Source organism: Acipenser ruthenus, chromosome 24, assembly GCF_902713425.1.
Source record: "Acipenser ruthenus chromosome 24, fAciRut3.2 maternal haplotype, whole genome shotgun sequence".
Taxonomy (NCBI): domain Eukaryota; kingdom Metazoa; phylum Chordata; class Actinopteri; order Acipenseriformes; family Acipenseridae; genus Acipenser; species Acipenser ruthenus.
Genome location: NC_081212.1, coordinates 5,944,738 through 5,964,013, shown reverse-complemented (window position 1 = coordinate 5,964,013; position 19,276 = coordinate 5,944,738). Strand labels below are relative to the sequence as shown.

Below are 19,276 nucleotides of genomic sequence, written 5' to 3'. Positions count from 1 at the left end.
CTAAGAAATACTAATAATGACTTTTTGAACTGCATGAAATAAGCAGTACATTTTATTTAATGTATTAAGAAATTAGCAAACAATAAAAAAGCATTATTTTTAAACACTTTAAATTTGAGGTAACTAACAATGAGAGACAAATGCTTCAGTCAGTGCCCCCCCCCCCCCCAGTGGCCTGCCTGTCTTCCTTCTGCAGGTATTCCAGGGGTAGCAACCTGAGCTCTCCAGTTCCATTCCATTGCTTCCATTGCAATCATTTGTTCCAACCAGTTCCTTAAGCAGGGATCAGTTAAGTAATGAAGGATCTGGTTGGAATGAAGGCTGCCTTGGTGTTCTGAATGAATTGCACCCCATTCACCCGTGTTTCTCCCCTCCCCCCCCCCCCCACAGGCACGCCTGGCATTGGATCGGGGAGCTCAAGCTGTCATCTTCGACGTTACTGATGATGCAACAGCTGCTGAAAAGGTACCGACGCTTCCCTGTCGTTGCACCCTTGCTGGTTCTTACAAAATACATAGGAAATATAGAGAGATATTTTAATATCTTATTTTCTGCCTTATTATTTGTCATGCTGACTAACTATTCCTGCAAACATGCTTCTGAAAAGACTTCAGGGCTGGTTTCTTTTTTTCTGACGTGCGGTGGGGAAGCATATTAGTGGTATACAGGCTTCAGAGGATAGTGCTTCGTCTAGGGGCTTTAGGGCGTTTGATCAGTGAACCAAAACAGACATATTGGACTTCATGCTGGGCAGATTGCCGGGTATTAATTGATTAAACTAGGTGCAGGTTATTTAAGAGCAGGTCTCTCTAATGTGCTGTATTGGATTGCCTGCAGCTGCGTCAGTCTGATGATCTGCTCAAACCGGTGGTGCTGGTCCAGGCCAAGGATGCCGAGACCCTCATGGAGCTCGTCAACAACAACCAGGAGGCCACAGTGCAGATCGATGTCAGGCTCGAGCAGGAAGGGGTGGGTACTGTCTCCCTCGCAGCCCCTCCCTATTTACCAGGCCCCTCCCCTGATACACAGGCTCCTCCCCCTGGTACATATTCCTAGCAGTTTCTTAACCAATCACCCAAATTGAGGTTTGAAGTTTCACAACCAGGTATAGTGTCGCCTTCCTGTAAAACGTTAAACAGAAACACCATGCTTTTTACAGAATAACAATAACTTTTTACAGAACTAGAAAGAAGTAACAAAAGCGGATTCTAGCTGCAACTACATTGTGTCTTTATACTATTTTCATATTTTATAAAATTACAAAATATTCTTCTTCCACTTCAATCTACACTGCTGACCAAGTACTAAATACAGAATGTCTTTGAGCCTTGCTTTGAAAATGGCCTGAAACCTGCATGTGTGTGTTCCTGAAACATTTACCTCATTGTCTGTGGTTAAATGATTTCCTGAGATAATTGAACGCAGTGATCAGCAGGTGAGCAATGTGTTGGATCTAGAACTGCAACATTTCTTGGTGGCATACACCCAATTTACAACAGCTGCGCTACTGGGAAATGTTTGCTTCTGGAAACCTTCCAGAGAAGAGTTACATTCTTCAAACAGTTTCGATAACATTTTCCATTTTATCGTATTCCTGAACTGAGTAGGTGATGTAAGGCTAATGTAATGTAAGTAAAACTAAAATAAAATACTGTATACGCCTGATTTCACTTTTTTCATCAGCGTCACACAATGAATAAGACACTTGCTCAAACATCTCTGAAAATTATACGCAATACATTTTAGCAATTTAAAGCAAGCAGTATGCATTACATTCCACAGTTAGTAATTTATTATTATTATTATTATTTAACAGATGCCTTTGTCCAAGGCGACTTACAGAGACTAGGGTGTCACTTACAACAACGTCTCACCCGAAAGACGGAGCACAAGGACTTGCTCAGGGTCACGCAATGAGTCAATGGCTGAGCTGGGATTTGAACCGGTTACAAGCCCTTTTCTTTAACCACTGGACCACATGGCCCTATCAGAATTAATTCTGTTGTTGTCATTACAATGTTTTCCAGCAGCACTATGATGTTGGGATCCTCCTCACTGTGGTTACTGCCTTGCTGGTTATCATCCTGATTTTTGCCTTTCGCTTCAGGTGTAGACAGAACAGGAACAGGGTAAGATGGAAACGTTCTTGATTTGCATAACTGTGTCGAGTGCTACAAATGTACTGTATACACAACTAAAGGTTCAAATAACATCAACACACTGTGTCATAAAGGCATCCTACATACTTTATGGTGATAGGGGGGAAAAAAAGCAATCCTGGCATTGCAATGCTACAAAATGTTACGGTGTTTGTGTAATCTCTTGACATGGACTCTGCATCAACAGACATCAACAAAATGACACAGGCTAGATTTGCAATTGGGAAGTGTGTCAATTAAAATACATTTATTGACTAAGTAGAAGAGCTGGTATAGTGGTGAGCTTATTCCTGTTGCCTCTTAAGTGGAATTATATTTCCGTGTTTAGCTCGGTGTAAGCTGATAGATTCCTAATAGTTAACTGGAAAGGCTCAGATTGTCTGTGATTTAGTATAGTCTTCAACTGTTTTTCTTTTGCTTTCGTGTTTTGTTTTCTGAAAACCCAGGATTCCATGCAGCAGCAGACTATCCGTGCCATCAGCCGTCTGCAGACCCGGATGTACAAATCCCAGTGCCGCTCGGGGAGCCAGAGGTCAAGGGGCAAGTGGGAATCTGCCAGCAGCAGCAACTCCAGCCCTGTATGCGTCATCTGCCTGGAGGAGTTTGCCGATGGACAGGTACCGTTCTGACGGGGAATGTTCTGGAATCCCATTGATCATGAAAGGGCGGACACAGGTTTGACAACGTGCAAACCAAGCTGCAGCTGTGACGTCCAATAAGCACACAGGCAGAAATGATGACCTTGTGTGTAAGAGATGTGTTATAGAGAAGGGTTGACGTAGGCATAGATGACATGAACAGCTTTCAAAATGGGAAACTGGATTATTTTTTTATTTGTGTATTTCAATTCAATTCTTTTGTGTTCTCTAGAACCTGCGTGTTATTTCGTGCTTTCATGAGTTTCACAAGAAGTGCGTGGACCCCTGGCTGCTCCAGCATCGTACCTGCCCGCTCTGCCTGCACAACATAATGGGTAAGGGTGGCTGGGGAGGGTCTGAGACTAAGAGTTGTAGAGCTTCATTACATTTTCCAAAGCCCAGTCTTGCATCTGCCACTGGGATTGAGTTCTGTTGGCAGCAGAAGAATATCGTGGTGATCTGACTGTACGTGTTTGGAACGGAGAGAATTTACTCTGTCCCAGTTGCTGTGATGGAGGAATAGATATAACAGGTGACCGTGTGCCAAAGGTGCACAGTGACATCCAGTACGACGAGACTCAAGGGGGTCCAAATCAAGAAGAGAGTTGAGCTTTTATTTAAAAGCTAAACGCAACAGTACATTTCTGTGATTTGGGAGTTCACATCAGCGGGTTCAGAAACGTCCGGTAGCAGATTGAATTGTTCCCTGGTTACACATGATGCATTTATTTCTAAAAACAAGAGATAAATTACCTGCAATCCAATTGAGTCATTTCCACATACCATTGAAGAAACGGTCTTGTGAAATGTGTTTTGTAGATTTTTGTTCTGTGTTTTTTGTTTATTATTATTCTTTTTTCAGTAGTAACAATAACGGTTACTATTTCACGATAATGACTGCTTTCAACTATAGAGTTCTGTTTTACTCTTTTTACAGAGGCAGAATCTATGCCCGGACAAATCACCCCTGGGAGACACCTGCAGCAGCACCCCTCTGCCATCCCCCTGCGGCCCTACCCCCACTCAGCCCCAAGGCAGCCCACCCACATGGGCCGCTACTTTCCACCTCCTCCTTTGGACCCTGCCACTGTCAGGTATCTGCCCAACAGACAGCTGGTACCAGTCCTTCAGAGGTGCAGCTACAGCCACGGCGAGGGGCTTCCAATCAGGCAGTACACCAACATGTGCTGCAGGCCCCCTTTTCCGCCTGAGCAGCATTATCAAGGCAGGCCCTGCGCCCCTCTGCACCGATCAGCCTGGTCAGCCCCACGCAGTGCCCCCAACTCCCGGCACCACAGCCGAGGGGGTGGGCACAGCCGGCAGGACGACGGGAGCTGCTCGGGGGGCAGCTTTCGGACAGAGAAAAGTGGCTACCTGGCTGACGGGCCTGGCAGTGACTCCAGCTCAGGGCCTTGTCACGGCTCCTCCAGTGACTCTGTTCTCAACTGCACCGACGTCAGCCTCCAAGCCGTCTACGGGAGCTGGTCCACCTTCCGCAGCTCCCTGAGCAGTGACTACGATCCCTTTGTCTACTGCGGTGAGAGTGGAGGAGGAATGGAGAGCGGAGGCAGACCCAGGTCTTTGGACTCCATGGTCAATCGGACTGGTTCCTGTCCAGAGGAGCAGGTTTTCAACCATGTCCACTTCCACCGACACAGACACCACCACTATGGAGAGGGCCGGAGCAGCAACCATAGGCCTGCCAGGAGCTCCGACAGGGAGCTGTGTGCCTCCGAGTCCCCAGTCACGGACGGTTTACAATCCAGGGTGGGCGAAGTGCACCACTGCCAGCCAAAAAGCTGCTCTGAAGGGCAGCACGACGCACCCGGCCTGTGTCCTTGTCCCAAAGCCTGGCACGACCCTTTGGAGAGCCCAACACCAAGAGCAGTAGAGGAGGGGCGAGATGCAGAGGAGAACGGACAGGCTCCTGCCATGCTGCCTCTGCTGGAGGGGTCTAGACCCCCTGAGGAAAGGGATCAGAGCAGGGGGGGGTCGGGGCCCAAGCCAGCACAGGAAGATTGTTTATACTGCCCAGACTCGCTCAGTAATCAGGGTAAGTCCAATACAGAAAGGCGATAAGGGTTGAGATTGAGATGCTCTGTACATATTGGTTCCAAACTGAAGTGAAGGGAACCAATAGTTATGAAGGCGGCGCTTTTCATATATATTGATTTATTATTTTCATGCTCTCTAACAATAATCATTGCTTACCGTTTTGACCTTCTCTTTTCCATAGGATCAGAAGAGGAGGCCGAGACGATGGGTCAGCACACAGTGTAACCCTTAAAGGGCAAAATAGTTGTTGAATCAAGGTTGAGTCTTCCAGAGCCAGACCGACACATTTTCTATGTACATCTCTCTGTGTGGTGTGGCGTCCTGTCTCTGTGGGCTGTGATGAAAAGCCTGGCTGTCATGGTGAGATCTGTAGCACAAGGGAGATTGGAAGAGTAATATACAAATCCCACTATGATAAGTAAAGATCCCCTTTAACCCAGTAAACCATTCTGACTGAGCACTGGCCCAGACAGGGAGACACTGCAGCTATTTCTAGTGCTGGCTTCTCACTGTAAACATTGCATATATGTGTGGATGCCGTGGCACGCTAGCAGTTTCTTTTTAAGGACAATCTTACCTGGTCCAGCCATGTTCTGCACTGTTGAATTAAATTAAATCTCCCTCAAGACCCTACATTTGTTTATTTATTTTTTTGACCAATGAAACCCAGGACCATGATTGGGACCCCCCACCACCCTAGTAGGTGACCAAAGGCCGCACCTTCAAGTCAAGTGACTGTCCCAGCTTGTGGTCATCTACAGGCTGCAGGAAATCTCACAAAATGACAACCAGGTAAAATCTTTCATACACATGAAAGACTTGACCAATGAGATGGGCCACTGCGTGTCCTAGTTCCTCACAACCAAGTGTGACCATTAGCAGTGAAGATTGTCCTAAAATCTGGCTAGTGTATGAAGGCCAAACAGACATTGAAAAAATACACTTATCAAAACGTGTGTCTACCAGACCGAGAAGATTTATTCATTTTATTTGGCCGCTGTGCCTGCCACTGTAGGTCAATGCAATCCCACATCCTGATCCTCTGCCTGTTATTTTACTTATAAAATGCTCTTTCATCTGCCTAGGATAGCCAAACTCTGATGCACAGTTCCCTAGCCCTGTCAAGTCTTTTGGTACCCGGGGTGTTTTAAAAACACGGAGATGAAGAAAAGGCTTAAAAATGAGGAAACAATCAAATTCAGTGGATCTTTTTGGGGGTTTGGAGGGGTGCATCAATTTCATTGGCAATTTACAGTTTTGTCACTTCTCTTTTTTTAAACATTATATATATATATATATATATATATATATATATATATATATATATATATATATATATATATATATGAATGACCTTTTTAATGCACAAAACAAAACATTTTTTGTTTTACTTGAAGGATCTATGCAGGTGATCCTCTCTGTGTCACCAGCTCTGTGCTAATGCAGTGCTAGTGGGCATGTTCAGAATGGTATCAGTGTGTGTGTGTGTGTTTGGGGGAGGGGGGGGGGGGGGTGCTGGAGTAATTCACTTAAGGCAGCTATTTTATTTTATTCAATTGTTAACAAAAGAATTTGACTGAAAATATCTAACTGAATTAAAAAAGATATATGTACCTTGCTACTTAGTTTTTCATGTTGACAAGGATCGTGCTTGCAAATTAATATGACTCTTTCCTCGGGAGTGGCGGGTGTGCGGGCCTCTGATTTACTCTTTTCAACAACTTTGTAAATACGGAGTCGGTTGATGAGAACACAGGTTAACGCACACTGCCCAGGCACGTACCATTCAACAGCAGAGGGGGGTTTGGCTGAAGGGGCAAATGTTAATAAAACTATAGGAACAACAGAATGATTTCAAACATCCTCAAAAGAAATAGCATCTGAAGCCATTTGCTTGTTTATTTTTCAGAGAGTGCCCAGAGAGAATATAATGTATGGGAGTACATTTAGCATAAAGGCTTCACCCTATATATTGTACATATCTGGACTTCGCATAGCAGGTACAATATCTGATGATTCCATCGCTTAAATCACATACATAAAAGTCAAATGAAATGTGATAGATAGTATTTTTTTTTTTTACAGACACAGTTCGTGAGCAGTGTTAATCCCATTCACACATCTATCTGTACAGGACGTTCAAGTCCAATGTCCTCCCACATATGTGTAAACTTCATTTTATTGGCAGAAATTGCAGTCAATGTTTGACATGTTCTTTAGAAGGTTATGGCACTACAGTGTTTAAGCACTTGCTGTAACATTTAACTTTGCCCAATTTTTACCAATGTTTAACCCATTACAAACCCTCTTTCTTTTATTTATTGAAACCCCTAAAACCCCTAAAACTTGTTTCTGAGTACTTGTTTCAGCCTACTCCTGTGTAAATATATGAATGCAGGATCTCCTTTAACTTCCAGACGTTCAGCTTGGATTGGTTTCTACTGGTGACTGCTGTACTAAAAATACACCAGTATTGAAAATATTTGATTTACTTCTATCAACAGCAGTACAATGATATGTTCCTTAACCCCTCACCGCTTAACCAATCAGACAATGGACACTTGAGAAAGTACCAGGAACCACACTATTGGAGTCTGCTGGAAACTAGCAGAAACCAGTCCCAAAGCTCTGTTGAAAGTTACTGGAAAGTCAATTTCTAATATATTTTTTTTCAAAAGTTATACGAGAAAGTCAGAACATTTTTTAAAAAAATACACGCAAGAGAGAGAGTGTGAACAAAAAGCTTGTTGTTCATCTTCTTTGTAAAGAACCAGCATTCTTACAGACAGTGGAAGTGTGTTGAAGAAGATCTAATAGCACTTAGCTTGGTGATCAAGTAACGTTACAAAAAAAAAAAAAAAAGATGTTTCAGCTCGGCAGACCCTGTGTTCTCTTCCCATGTTGAATTTCTATTACCATCAGCACAGCTTGCAATGTTAACTAGCCTTACCGCATCGTGGCTCTAATGTACATTATTAAAATGCATTTCAGGTTCATTCAGAGGATGAAATCATGTGATCATGGAACCCAGTGTAAGCGCAACATTGTTTCCATTTTGAGAATCTGAATGGGTTAACGCTTTAAATCGTGATTTCCTGTTCGGAATCATTGAGCAGAAGAAGTTCTTGATCTTGACTTCCATTAGCAGAGACCAAACCACTACACAGCTTTGATTTACAAAGTAAGCATGTGCTGCAAATTTTTCAAACGAGCTGAAACTGCCTTTTTGTAATAGAATGAGATATTTTATAGATGCAAGGTTCTATCATTATATTTTGGGTACTTTTTGTTTTAAAAAAAAAAAAAAAAAAACTAAACAAAACATTTTTTTATTTTTTATTTTAAGAAAAGTGTTGTATTTTATATATAATAGAACATTTCAATATGGTAATATGTCGTTAATATATTTATTTACTAATATATTTATCCATTTTTGCCAGGTCTGTAAATGTTTTTTTGTTTGTTTGTTGTTTTTTTGTATAAAGATGATCATTGCCATCACAGACATAAGGCCTGGCTGCATTCCAATTATACACAAATAAATTATTTTGCAATAAAAGAAATCTCTACGGTTTGGATTTTATTTTACTTGTAATGTAATTCTAAAATAACCTCTGTAACTGTTGAATCATATCTGCTGTTATTGTGCAATAATTGTGTCCTATTCGATCTGGTCCTCCTTGGCACTCTGTTTATTGAAGCCAAGGCCAGCTGTCTTCTTGTTAGCACCAACCTATAGCTTTATCCTTGCCTGCTAATTAAAAGCACACACAAAACACAGCACGCGTTGTTTTCCAATAATTTACAATGGAAGAAAAATGCATTGGGATGTATATGGAAAGGGCCTTTGGGATATACGGATGATTTAAGATCGGAGCATTTTCAACGAAGCCTGTCCTCCTAAATGGGTTTCTGAATCAGATTAAACTGTGAGAGGATAATGTTTGAAAGGTTTGTGCAGTGCAGTCGAGCGGTGCTTCAGTATGGGTCAAACCCAACAGGAGCGGATTGAAATGGTACCCACTGAAAGACTGGAACTTTACAAGCATAGAAGGCACTACATTATAGATGTCAAGTTGAAAAGTAGAATAGCAGTAAGCTCCACCAACACACAAGCTGTGAATTTACCAGTAGAAACTAGTGTCTCCTCTAACTCACTGTGTTGACTGTTGTCTTAATGCTTGAATATCTGGTACAGGTGTACACAGAGCAGGGTATTTTTGGAGGACTTCTGAACAGAATTTTAAACATCATTGGTGTAGCTATGCAATCTATTTTACGTGGGCATGGCTGTCTTGACAGGAACCTCTGGGTATACAGGGAGACAGGTGGCATTCTTCAGATCCATTAGGGTTGTGTTTTTCTACAGCAGCATTTTAAAAAGCCAGGGATTGCTGGCTGGACAGTGATGGATCAAGGTTCAATCAGGATTTCAAAAAGGTAAGAGGACTGTGCAGAGGACATTGGGCAGGGAACAGGAGTGATCAGAATGCCTGGGGTTAGAGATGCTTTAAAAGCTGTTTTACCAACATTTTGTTTTGTTAAGAAAAATCTGTTCTGGATAAAGCAGAAGAAAATGTCAAAAATTATTATTGATGCTTCAATCATAAGCTGTAGCTGACCTGCAAACTGACATTAAAACCTGCAGACCCACAACAGTCATTGCGCAACCCACAAAATAAAACTGATGCAAGATCACTGAGTGATGTAAAAAACTGAAGTTTGTCATTATCAACCTGTGATTGTATGTACATTACATTCATTGGTGGGTTCTTAATTCAAGCTGCAAATAGTCAGTACTAGCAAAGCAGTTGATGAAACTTGGGACCTGTATGTGTTTAAGTTGCTGACAAAACAAAAGATTTGATTAGAAACCATTTTCCTTTACATAACAAGTATGTTTCAGTTTACTGTTGTTTGTCTAAACCATAAAATGACTTTATTTCTTCAAAAAAATATCCTGGGATTTCTTGACTTTATTTATTTCTATGGGTGTTACTATATTAATTGGGTAGTGATTGATTGAAACAGGCTTGGTTCAGTTTGTATTGCAGTGTTTTTATACACATTCACATATTCTTTCTTTCTTCAGCCTGCAATTAAACATTCCAGGTACAATGCAACAGCAAAACTGTTCTCCTCTGCAGCAGTGGATGAACAACACTAAAATGTGGAACTAAGCACCACAGGTTAGTAAATCAGTGGGGAAGCAATTTAATGCCACCATGTACATGTAGAGCTTCCCGACAGGCTGCAGGTGGAGGGTGCATGAATTCTAAACCCATTGATATTGTACAGAACATGAATAAAGTAATAATTGAGACAATGCTGTATAATCACGCTTCTTGATCATTTCTCAAAGCAGACCCGTTTACATGACCTGGGTGAACGCTGATGCTATAGAAGGTGTTCGCTGTGGTCGACGTTAATTGAAAGCCTTGGGCTGCCCCTCCGAAGTTAAAACTGTCAGGTTCCCTCTTGCATCTTGGTCTTTCTCAATCGCTTCAAATAGAGACTTGAAATTGCCAGCCCCAAAGCCCTGAAAAGGAGTAATATTTTGAATTACTTTTTTTAAGGATATAACTAGAAAGTTCTTAACGCTAATATTCACTAAGCTTGAATTCCTGAGTTATTTAAAGAATAATTTTAGGTCTGCTGTTTTAGAGTTGCACTTCCTATCCTAGCAGAGTTGAGTAGAGTTCTCTTTTAATATACTACTAGAGCAGTCTGCAGTTTTGAGTGGATCTTTCTTAGTCCTTTATACAGTTCTCCAGTGTTGAAAGAGTTAAGATTTTGCTTTGGTTTTTTCTTTTTTGCAGTGTATCAGTAGTCAATCAGAAGTGGTCACTGAATGTTTCACTTTCCACTCTGCTTGCTAGGTCTTTTGTGAGGAAAATTGCCCGCACAGGTCATCAGAATGCAAGTGGCGGTTCACAAACCACAGAATGGACAAGTTAAAGAGCCCACTGGAGCATTGTTTGGTTAGTGAATTGGATTGAAAGCGTGCCATTGTTTAGCAGCATGCAAATACAGATTGCAATCTTCCATGACCAGGCAGCCTGAAGGAATGCATTGACAGGCCTGACCTAAGAAAAGACAAAAAGGCAACCAGCTACGTGACATGCGGGTGTGAGTGTGCCAGTATTGTGTGTTTTTAAAGTAGTTTTCTTTATATATCTGAACTGGACTGTAATGAGAGGTGCCATTTTTTACTCTGTCTAAAGACTTCCTAAGAAACAAGTACCGCTACAGAGAAAGGAATTCAAGTGTGTTGTGGGGTGATAGTAGTACTGTATAAATAAATATTTAGAAGCCTACAGTAATACTAGATAACATTTAGTCATACTAGCTGGTTGAGTTGGATGCTTGAGTTTTTGCATAGTTTTCCCACTTGAACTGAATGCTGAAGAGTTTTGCTGAAGAGGATATTTTCTCTTTGCGGTAGCAGGGAATCTGCTTGAAAAACAGAAACAAAACAGACCTGTACCGACCAGTGTGAAAGAACTAGTATTGTACCTGTGGACAGCGAGGCAATTTTAAAATGGCTAGCCAGGAAGGTGCAGCATAAAAGTCCTAGTCTGTATTAAGTAGCAGAATGACACAGCTTGGTTTTAAGTGAAGTGCTGGACTCTGTATAGAGGTGTATCTGTTGTCTTGGCCACACTTACAAAGTGATTGTGTCGCTGAATGACCTCCAGGAAGAGGGTGGGTCTGTCCTGGACTGGTTTAGTGAAGATCTGCAGAAGGTACCCCTTGTCGTCGAAGTCCACCAGGATCTTCAGCTCCTGAATTCAACAGGAAACGAATCATTAGACTGAGGGCTTGGCATTTTCTTCAGAAGGTCCTCAGAGTGACAGCAAAGTGGTCTACTTCAGTACGCATGCTATAACATAGACCTGAAATCGGACACTATCGATTGATTCACACATGCATAGAAAACCAGGGATCGTTATTAGCTAAGCATTTTGCCTCTAAGGTCATCTGTAGGTCAAACTAAAATCAGTTTTCCAAACCTATTTGGTTCACAAGGGACCCGGACATTGAAACTGCATTTAGTTTCGTAGACTCGTGCAATGAATGAATTTCCTAATTTGAAATGACTTGACAAGTGATTTCCAAAGTGGCACAAAAACAATCCGGTGGAGAGAGAGATGCCATACCTGTAATTTCTTAAGGTCTTCCTTTACTTTGATTTTTGCCGTTTTCAGTTTTTCTCGAAGTAAATCATAGTAGCTGTCGGGAGCTTCGAGAAACTCCATCCCTCTGGCTTTGAGATTGATTATCTAAAAACAGAATTCAGTGGTCAGTGGCGGGAGTGTCCTGGCACATTAAATCCTCCGTCTAGAACTGTGGTCTTGAAAGAGCATGCTGTGCTCGTTCTCATCTTCAAAACAACCCCACAGCTCTGGCTGAGAACTTTACTAACAGAACTCTGTTCTGTATATTCAGTGACCCAGCTTTAATGAGCATTTGCATGTATAGGTTATACAACAGTGCAGTGACAATATAAATATTAGCTAGAAACATCTATAAGCAATGCAGAGAAAATGCTAGGACCTTTTTTGGTATTCTTTTAAACCAGTCCTTGAAGTTTTGTGAATAGGGCCCAATATGACAAGACAAGAATGACACGTGGAGGTTGCCAACTCAGAGAGACTGAGCACAGAGGGTTGAACTTACAGCCTGGATGATGTTTGAGGTATTGAGGGCGATGTGCTGGACCCCTGGTCCTCCATAATAATCCACATACTCCTGGGGAGAGGGGCACATAGGGCATGAGTGAGGGCAGCAGTAGAAGGTACAGTATATTGTAACACTGTCTTCTTGTGGTAAACTGAGCAAGAACATGGTTTTGTACCACAGAGACCACTAGATGTCGCACTTGTTCCAGGGAGCACACTACATTCGAAAAGTGATCTCTGAAAACAGACTGAAATATCTTTGTCGTCAAAACTTAATTATATGTTGCTGGATTTTATAATTAGATTTTTTAATTTTTTTTTTAATATAGAAAAAAACTGGTATACTTTTATTTGTCCTTAAAAACATTCCGGAAACAGCTACTGTTCCAGCAGACTTGGAAACTTTGCAATAGTTTCAGTGTCTCGTGTGAAAATAAAGAGGGAGTTTTAGTTTGGGTAGATTGTTTAACAGTCTTGTCACTCAGTTGTTGTTGTTCTTTGTGTTATTGCACCTGAATTTGAGATTTCTTCTTCCCCGGAGCTGGTTCGTTGATTGGCATCTTAATGGTCTCTTCATGGTTGGTGACCACAATGGACCTCAGGGCGCTGTACTGTGTGTGGATCTGCTTGTCATCTATGGACCAGAACCGATGGAAGAGAAGGCACTGCTGGTACCTTAAGCAAAAGAAAGGTTAGGCCACGTTGAAAGCCATTTCAGAACACCTATGCTAAAAAATCCAACAGGCCCCCAGCTAATTCATTGTAATTCACATTCAAAACTATGTACTAGTTCCCATATAAGTCTGATCTATCAAAATATAATACTTGAATTTGTAGCAATAATAGTTCACCAGAGCAGCATCAATACTTCAGTGCTGTTTTACTAATGCCAGACCTACGATTGAAATATATTTAGTGATTTATCAAGTTTGAAAAGCTGCAAGAAGGTTTTTCTCAACCCACGTGTTCCGAGAGGAACTCCGACAGAAGTAAATGAGCCTCACCAGTCCGATATCGGCACCATGTCGTTGTCGGGCTGGTTTCCAACAACGTGATCAATAAAACTCAGACAACCTGGCGGCCTGAAAAAAACAATATGTAAGTGATGTGGGACAAAAAGCAAAGCCCTTTCTATTTAGTAATCCATTATTTGTATTGATTTTTTTTAAACAAAAGCTCTGCGTAAATACATACACATGAAGTTAGCATGTCTTTTTGCAATGCATTAAATGTTACATCAATTTCAATAAATATATATATATATATATATATATATATATATATATATATATATATATATATATATATATATATATATTATTTTTTAATAGCCAAGCATGCTCCAACACCACCACATAAAAAAAGTTTATCTGAAAATGTAAACAGTAATAAAACAACAATGGTAGTAATGAATAGAATATGCCACAAATTGGATTACTGATTAATGCAGCTCGAGTGAAAGCTGAATTTCTTAATACAGTTTCAGCAGACAGTCCATGCAAAAGTTAGACTCATAAATGATTAACTATATTAAAGGCATAATAAAAGTCAATCAGCCATTAGCCATTTGTCTACCTTTCCCCTGAGAGAGTTTGTTTTGTGTGCTCTCAGACAGCCCTGTAGAGAACAGGGTGGTTGTGATGCGAGAGTCGTGTTCTACTCACAGTTTGGGTAGAAGAGGGTCTGTGAACATAGGCTTTCCGTACCCAGGCAGGAAGAGGCCTTTGTAGGGCCCCAGGTACTCAACAAGAGTGTGGGTGGTGTCTCCATACTGAAAACACAAGCACTTGCATATTAGATGGAGGCACAGGTAGACACAACCAGGGTTGTAAAAGTACACATGCTTATCCCTCTTTTTCTTCGCTGCTTATCAATTCTTACTCTACGTATAAACAGCAAATTGTGCCTAAATTGCCACCTTTCTGCCTTTTTAATATTATTCTGTAGTTCTGAGTAAAACTATTTCTATTTGTACTTGCAACACCACAAAGATACCAGGGTTCCTCCAGTGATGTAGTACTCTGCCTGTCGATATCCAACCAGGAGGCATTTACTTATGCTTAGCGTCCTGACCTGATGATCAATAAACCTTTGCACGCTGTTAAAACAATTGGGCTAATTAAGCACAACACTAAACAGCATCTTCAAGTAACAATCTTTTTAAGTGTATTTGCCTTTGATATAAGTTATAAAATCCGGTATCTGGAGTACTATGTAAAGGCGTATGAATGGAGTCACTTACAGTCTGTATAATCGCAAACTTCACTTCACCATGTTGATCCTGCTCTACCCAGGGCTCCTTGACGATCACTGCACCTCTTTCTCTGGCTTTCTGTGGCATTCAACAGATTAACTGTTACATACATGTAAAATGCATACATCTTCTCTCATAAGTTTACCATAGTAAAAACATGGAAAGTGTAATAAAGCATAGTGTAAGCATTGTAAAGCCCAGATATGTACTGTAAAGCATATTTAAAAAACAAAACTGGCTAAACTATGGTAAATAGCATGGCAGCAGTGTGGAGTAGTGGTTAGGGCTCTAGACTCTTGACCAGAGGGTCGTGGGTTCAGTCCCAGGTGGGGGACACTATTGCTGTACCCTTGAGCAAGGTACTTTACCTAGATTGCTCCAGTAAAAAAACCCCAACTGTATAAATGGGTAATTGTGTGTAAAAATAATGTGACATCTTGTAACAATTGTAAGTCGCCCTGGATTAGGGCGTCTGCTAAGAAATAAATAATAATAATAATGGCATTATAGATTTCTTGAACTTTTTATATATACACGCTGTACTATTTAAAAGAATATTATTTGTTGTTTTATTTCAATGATCTCCAGCACACAGCGGTGGATTTGAATCCCACCTCCCTTTAACAGTGGTGTTTCTCCTCAGGGTGATTTATTCACCACTTATTAACTTTATTGCATCCAATAAAAAATATATCTGCCTGCAAAATATCAGGACGACAGACTGAATATCTTCCCTTGTGCGGGGTGTTAAAGTACCCCCTATTCTTTGCACATTTTTGAGGAGTCTGCCGAAGATCAAACCTGGATGTGAAGAGTTCAAAAGCCTGACCTGCTGTCCGACCCGTGCGCTGCGCTCAAGAGGAGATTATACTATCAGCTGTGGCAAGAGGCAGACGTCCTCACCAGCCTCCAGTACTATTGAGTTTGGACAGCGTGTCTGCTGAACTCAGCACTAACAGAATTCACAAACAGAGCGGCTCCTTTATTGGAGAGCCCTCTGTCCAATTCCTGAGTTAAACAGCAACCACAGACGTGAAAGTCCAACTGAGGTTCAACTAGATTGGGTTTGTTTAACCTGTAGCTCTGCATTAAAAAAAAAACAACTATCTGTCGATCTGTCTATATGTCCCTATACATTTTTTAAGTTATTTATTCAAAAATAGAAGGTCAGTTACCTGCACTAGGTAGTCGCAGTCCTCTACCTGGAATGCGATGTCTTTAACTCCATCGCCATGTTTTACTAGATGTTCTCCGAATTCTTTAAAAAAAATAAAATAAAGAAACAGAAAAAATGAGACATGTTCTCTTTATTAACTGCTTAAGAATTATTATCAAGGTAAATCAGGAATGTGTGAGAATGTGTTTTTTTTTTTTTTTGCAGTTTTCCACAAGTTTATTTAAAAAAAAAAAAAAAAAGCTGGCTAGCTTGTGACGGGTATAGCCCTAACTTTAAGAAGTTTGCAGCACATTCCTTTTCTGGTGTTAATTAAAGAAAGATGTATTATACTGACATTACAAATAACTGCTTAGAGGAATCAGGCAAGTAAACTGAAAATGATGCCTCGCCTAGATTTTAATTGCAGGATACAACTAGACTAGACTTGAAGAGAAGTACTGTTGTGTAAGTATTTACCTTCATTGCCAGGGTTCAGTGCAGACTGGAAAACAAACGTGATCTAACAAGAGACAGAGAGGACCAGATCATTTCAGTCAATCCTTCAGGTTGATTCTAATAAAGATTTGGGGTTTACTCAGAGTTTTTGTAGGTATGTAGTCACTCCTATACATTGTGAATGGTCTCAGTACTAAATACAGTATAGTGCTTGTATTAACAACTTTAGTTCTTTTGGGGACATGGTCATGGATGTGAATGCACTAGATATATTTTAGTTACAGTTAAACCTGAAATACTGTGTGAGATTGGGACTATAGGAATATGATGTCCACATGCACATGTAGCAGCTGGTTCTCGTTGTACCAGGTGGGGGCAGGGCTTCCCCAATCTGCTTCCCAGTCCCGGGCTGGGATCTGGGGTAGATGACTAGACTAGAAGCAGTGAATTTCCAAACCTTGTCCTGCTTGATGACATGCGATACTACATCTCGATTCCCAGTCTCCAGTCCTTTGTAGGCTGCAGTCTCAAACCCCATCTTGTCACAGTAATAGACTGCTGCCTGAAACAGACAGGACATACACAGCCAGCGTTTTGAATTATTGTGCGGTTACACATGATGTATATGTAATAGTGGTGTGCAGTGTTCACAGTATTCAATATGCAATGTGCAAACTAACCGCTCATGCTGCAATACTGTGATGCACTGTACATCCAGCATCAGATCACAAAATGATACTTGTGATGCTACTTCGAACAGCTGTTGCCAGGGACGACTTTTTATGTTAAAACTCAAGACAAAAGACAAGAAAATGAGGTGATATTTTCAAACTTAGACAAAGTCAAGGTTCCTTTTTTTGTTGTATTTCTTGTTAAACTGCGACATGCAACTGAATTTGTAATGACGAGTCACATATTTCGCTGCCTTTTTTAATTATAATAGAAATAATGCACATCCACCTGAGCATTATAAGGCAGTGATTAGAAGTTAAAACCTCATTATGTTCCTGTGTGAGGAACAGTTTGCATTTTAGGATAAAACAAAGTCAAGCAGGCTAATGTCCTCATCAGTGTACAGATTAAAACGATGAGATGGTATTAATACATAAATTATGAATACAGTTTCCCATATCAAACCTCACTGCAAAATATCTTGTTACCAAAAAAAGACATGGAAAATACGTTTTTCCATTGGACTTCTATGATTTAACATTGTTTATGACCTTGCTCAGTCTCCAGATGAAAGAATGTCAATACACAAAGGTTGAATGACCTTTTAGATACCAGGATTTCATGCACTCTAGTAACGCCAAAAATTGTTGTCTGTCTTTTAAATTCTACAATGGCATCCTATCCCACAGATCTATAAAGATGTCATTATGTATAGATTTGTTAACCTACGGAAAAACCTTTATTGATAGATACTGTATTAAACATGATTAATAATGGTTTTACCATTTATTAGGATGCATTAGGATGCATTCTTTTTGTTTTTGCAATTAGATTGGTCTTTGATTGTCCATTTGATAAACAGCAGGGCTTAAAATAGTCTTTTGGGAAATACATGCAACGACAAACAAAGACAAAGTTTTGCTCATGAATCACTTTCCCTTGCCAGTGTCTCTTCTTGTTTTAAGCTGAATTGGCACTGGATTAGTGAAAAGTTTTGATGGTTGGATTGTGAAATGTGTGTGCTGTAGTTTTTTTGTGTCCTAGCATAAGCCATACAGATGCTACTTTGGGACAAAGTAATAAAACCATTCAAACATTAAACGACGCAGAATGTACATTTTTGGGCTGTTTCCTTATAACTTTTGAAACATTTTTATTCCACTTCGATGTGGTGCATGCTTGGCGATAACGCTTGGTAAAGCTTACTCTTTGAATCCACATGGAAACGTTAGGTCACTGAAAATGTCCAGTTATGAAGTACAAAAAAAACAAAAGAAACACATCGGCTTACTTGTTTGGCGTTTCCTACCCAAAAGGTGAGATGGTGGAATTTCACGAATCGACCCCTTTCATGCTGAAAAACAACACAGTCGCTCTATAATCGGGTGTTTGAGAATATGTTACAGTTATAAAGATATTAGAGTCTTTTCCAGGAAATTAAACTTTTGTAGTTGGGTGTTGGAACCATTACTTGGTAATAAGCATTCCACCCAGAGCTGAAATTACAAATCAGATCAGGAATATTACATATACGTCTTATGAAAGAACTAATAACAAGCTTGTTACAAACACCCTGCCATGGATATGAATTACACAATTCAGGCTTTGGCACGTGTAAAATTAATGACCATGACTTGCAGTATGTGGAATAACATATTGTAACGCATGTCTACAAGTAATACTGCTGGTTTATCTTGGAAATAAATTAAAATACACTATATGCAACAAGGAACCAAGTTATCATCGAGGACAGAAACATACCTTTTCTCCTTTGTCTGTATATGATGTCTGCAATGAGTAAAAAAAAAAAAAAAAAAGTTACAGTACTTCAGTTACCCAGCCTAGCCATTTCTTTAACAGAAAACTGTTTACAGATAGATTGTAATACATTAACAGTTAACACAACTGAAAAACCTTTGCTGTTATGTACAAAAAGAAAATAGTTTTTCCAATTTGCTATGTAAAAAAAAAAGTCATATTTTAAATCCCATACATTCAAGTTTTCAAACTCACCATTTTTTTTGGTTTCCAAAACTACTAATGCCCACTCTCAGATCCAGAGCCAGGATTCTGCCAGGGAGAGATATGTACTGACAGGAGTCCCCGTGTGATTGGTCACCTGAAGGTCACGCCCCTCCTAGGTCCGCTCGTTATATCAGTGCAAACGGCCTTGAAAAATATGTGTTTACCAAGTGGTGTCATCA

General features: G+C 40.4%; 2 protein-coding genes across 3 annotated transcripts in view; one reads left to right on the top strand and one right to left on the bottom strand.

Annotated features, from left to right (window-relative positions):
* Nucleotides 1–6,122, top strand: part of LOC131700516 (E3 ubiquitin-protein ligase RNF43-like) — an 86,424-nt gene extending 80,302 nt beyond the window's left edge. Inside the window, exons 3-9 of one of the 2 annotated variants that reach the window (XM_058998209.1) lie at nt 391–465; nt 838–969; nt 2,031–2,129; nt 2,606–2,776; nt 3,030–3,132; nt 3,735–4,850; nt 5,034–6,122. In XM_058998209.1, the coding sequence (XP_058854192.1) occupies nt 391–465; nt 838–969; nt 2,031–2,129; nt 2,606–2,776; nt 3,030–3,132; nt 3,735–4,850; nt 5,034–5,077 (1,740 nt within the window). In that variant the 3' untranslated portion in view covers nt 5,078–6,122. Of the gene's footprint in view, nt 1–390; nt 466–837; nt 970–2,027; nt 2,130–2,605; nt 2,777–3,029; nt 3,133–3,734; nt 4,851–5,033 lie in introns of both variants that reach the window. The other variant, XM_058998208.1, reaches the window with a different exon arrangement.
* A 3,688-nt stretch (nt 6,123–9,810) lies between these two features.
* On the bottom strand, nt 9,811–19,185 carry LOC117429876 (4-hydroxyphenylpyruvate dioxygenase). Its single transcript, XM_058998334.1, has 14 exons — nt 19,086–19,185; nt 18,834–18,860; nt 18,364–18,426; nt 16,858–16,962; nt 16,422–16,464; nt 15,964–16,046; nt 14,777–14,866; nt 14,199–14,305; nt 13,539–13,616; nt 13,047–13,209; nt 12,533–12,604; nt 12,013–12,135; nt 11,521–11,637; nt 9,811–10,391 (listed from the first exon to the last, which is right to left on the bottom strand). Exons 1-14 carry the CDS (start codon nt 19,086–19,088, stop codon nt 10,278–10,280), a joined length of 1,188 nt encoding a protein of 395 aa, XP_058854317.1. The 5' UTR covers nt 19,089–19,185; the 3' UTR covers nt 9,811–10,277.
* Nucleotides 19,186–19,276: the final 91 nt, after the last annotated feature.

Bases quoted from the DNA above. Each gene is read 5' to 3' on its own strand.
- LOC117429876 (XM_058998334.1), bottom strand. The intron at 18,427-18,833 runs GTATGTTTCTGT...GTTGTTTTTCAG, and splicing joins ATACAGACAAAGGAGAAAAG to CATGAAAGGGGTCGATTCGT. The intron at 16,963-18,363 runs GTAAGCCGATGT...TGTCTGTTTCAG, and splicing joins GGGTAGGAAACGCCAAACAA to GCAGCAGTCTATTACTGTGA.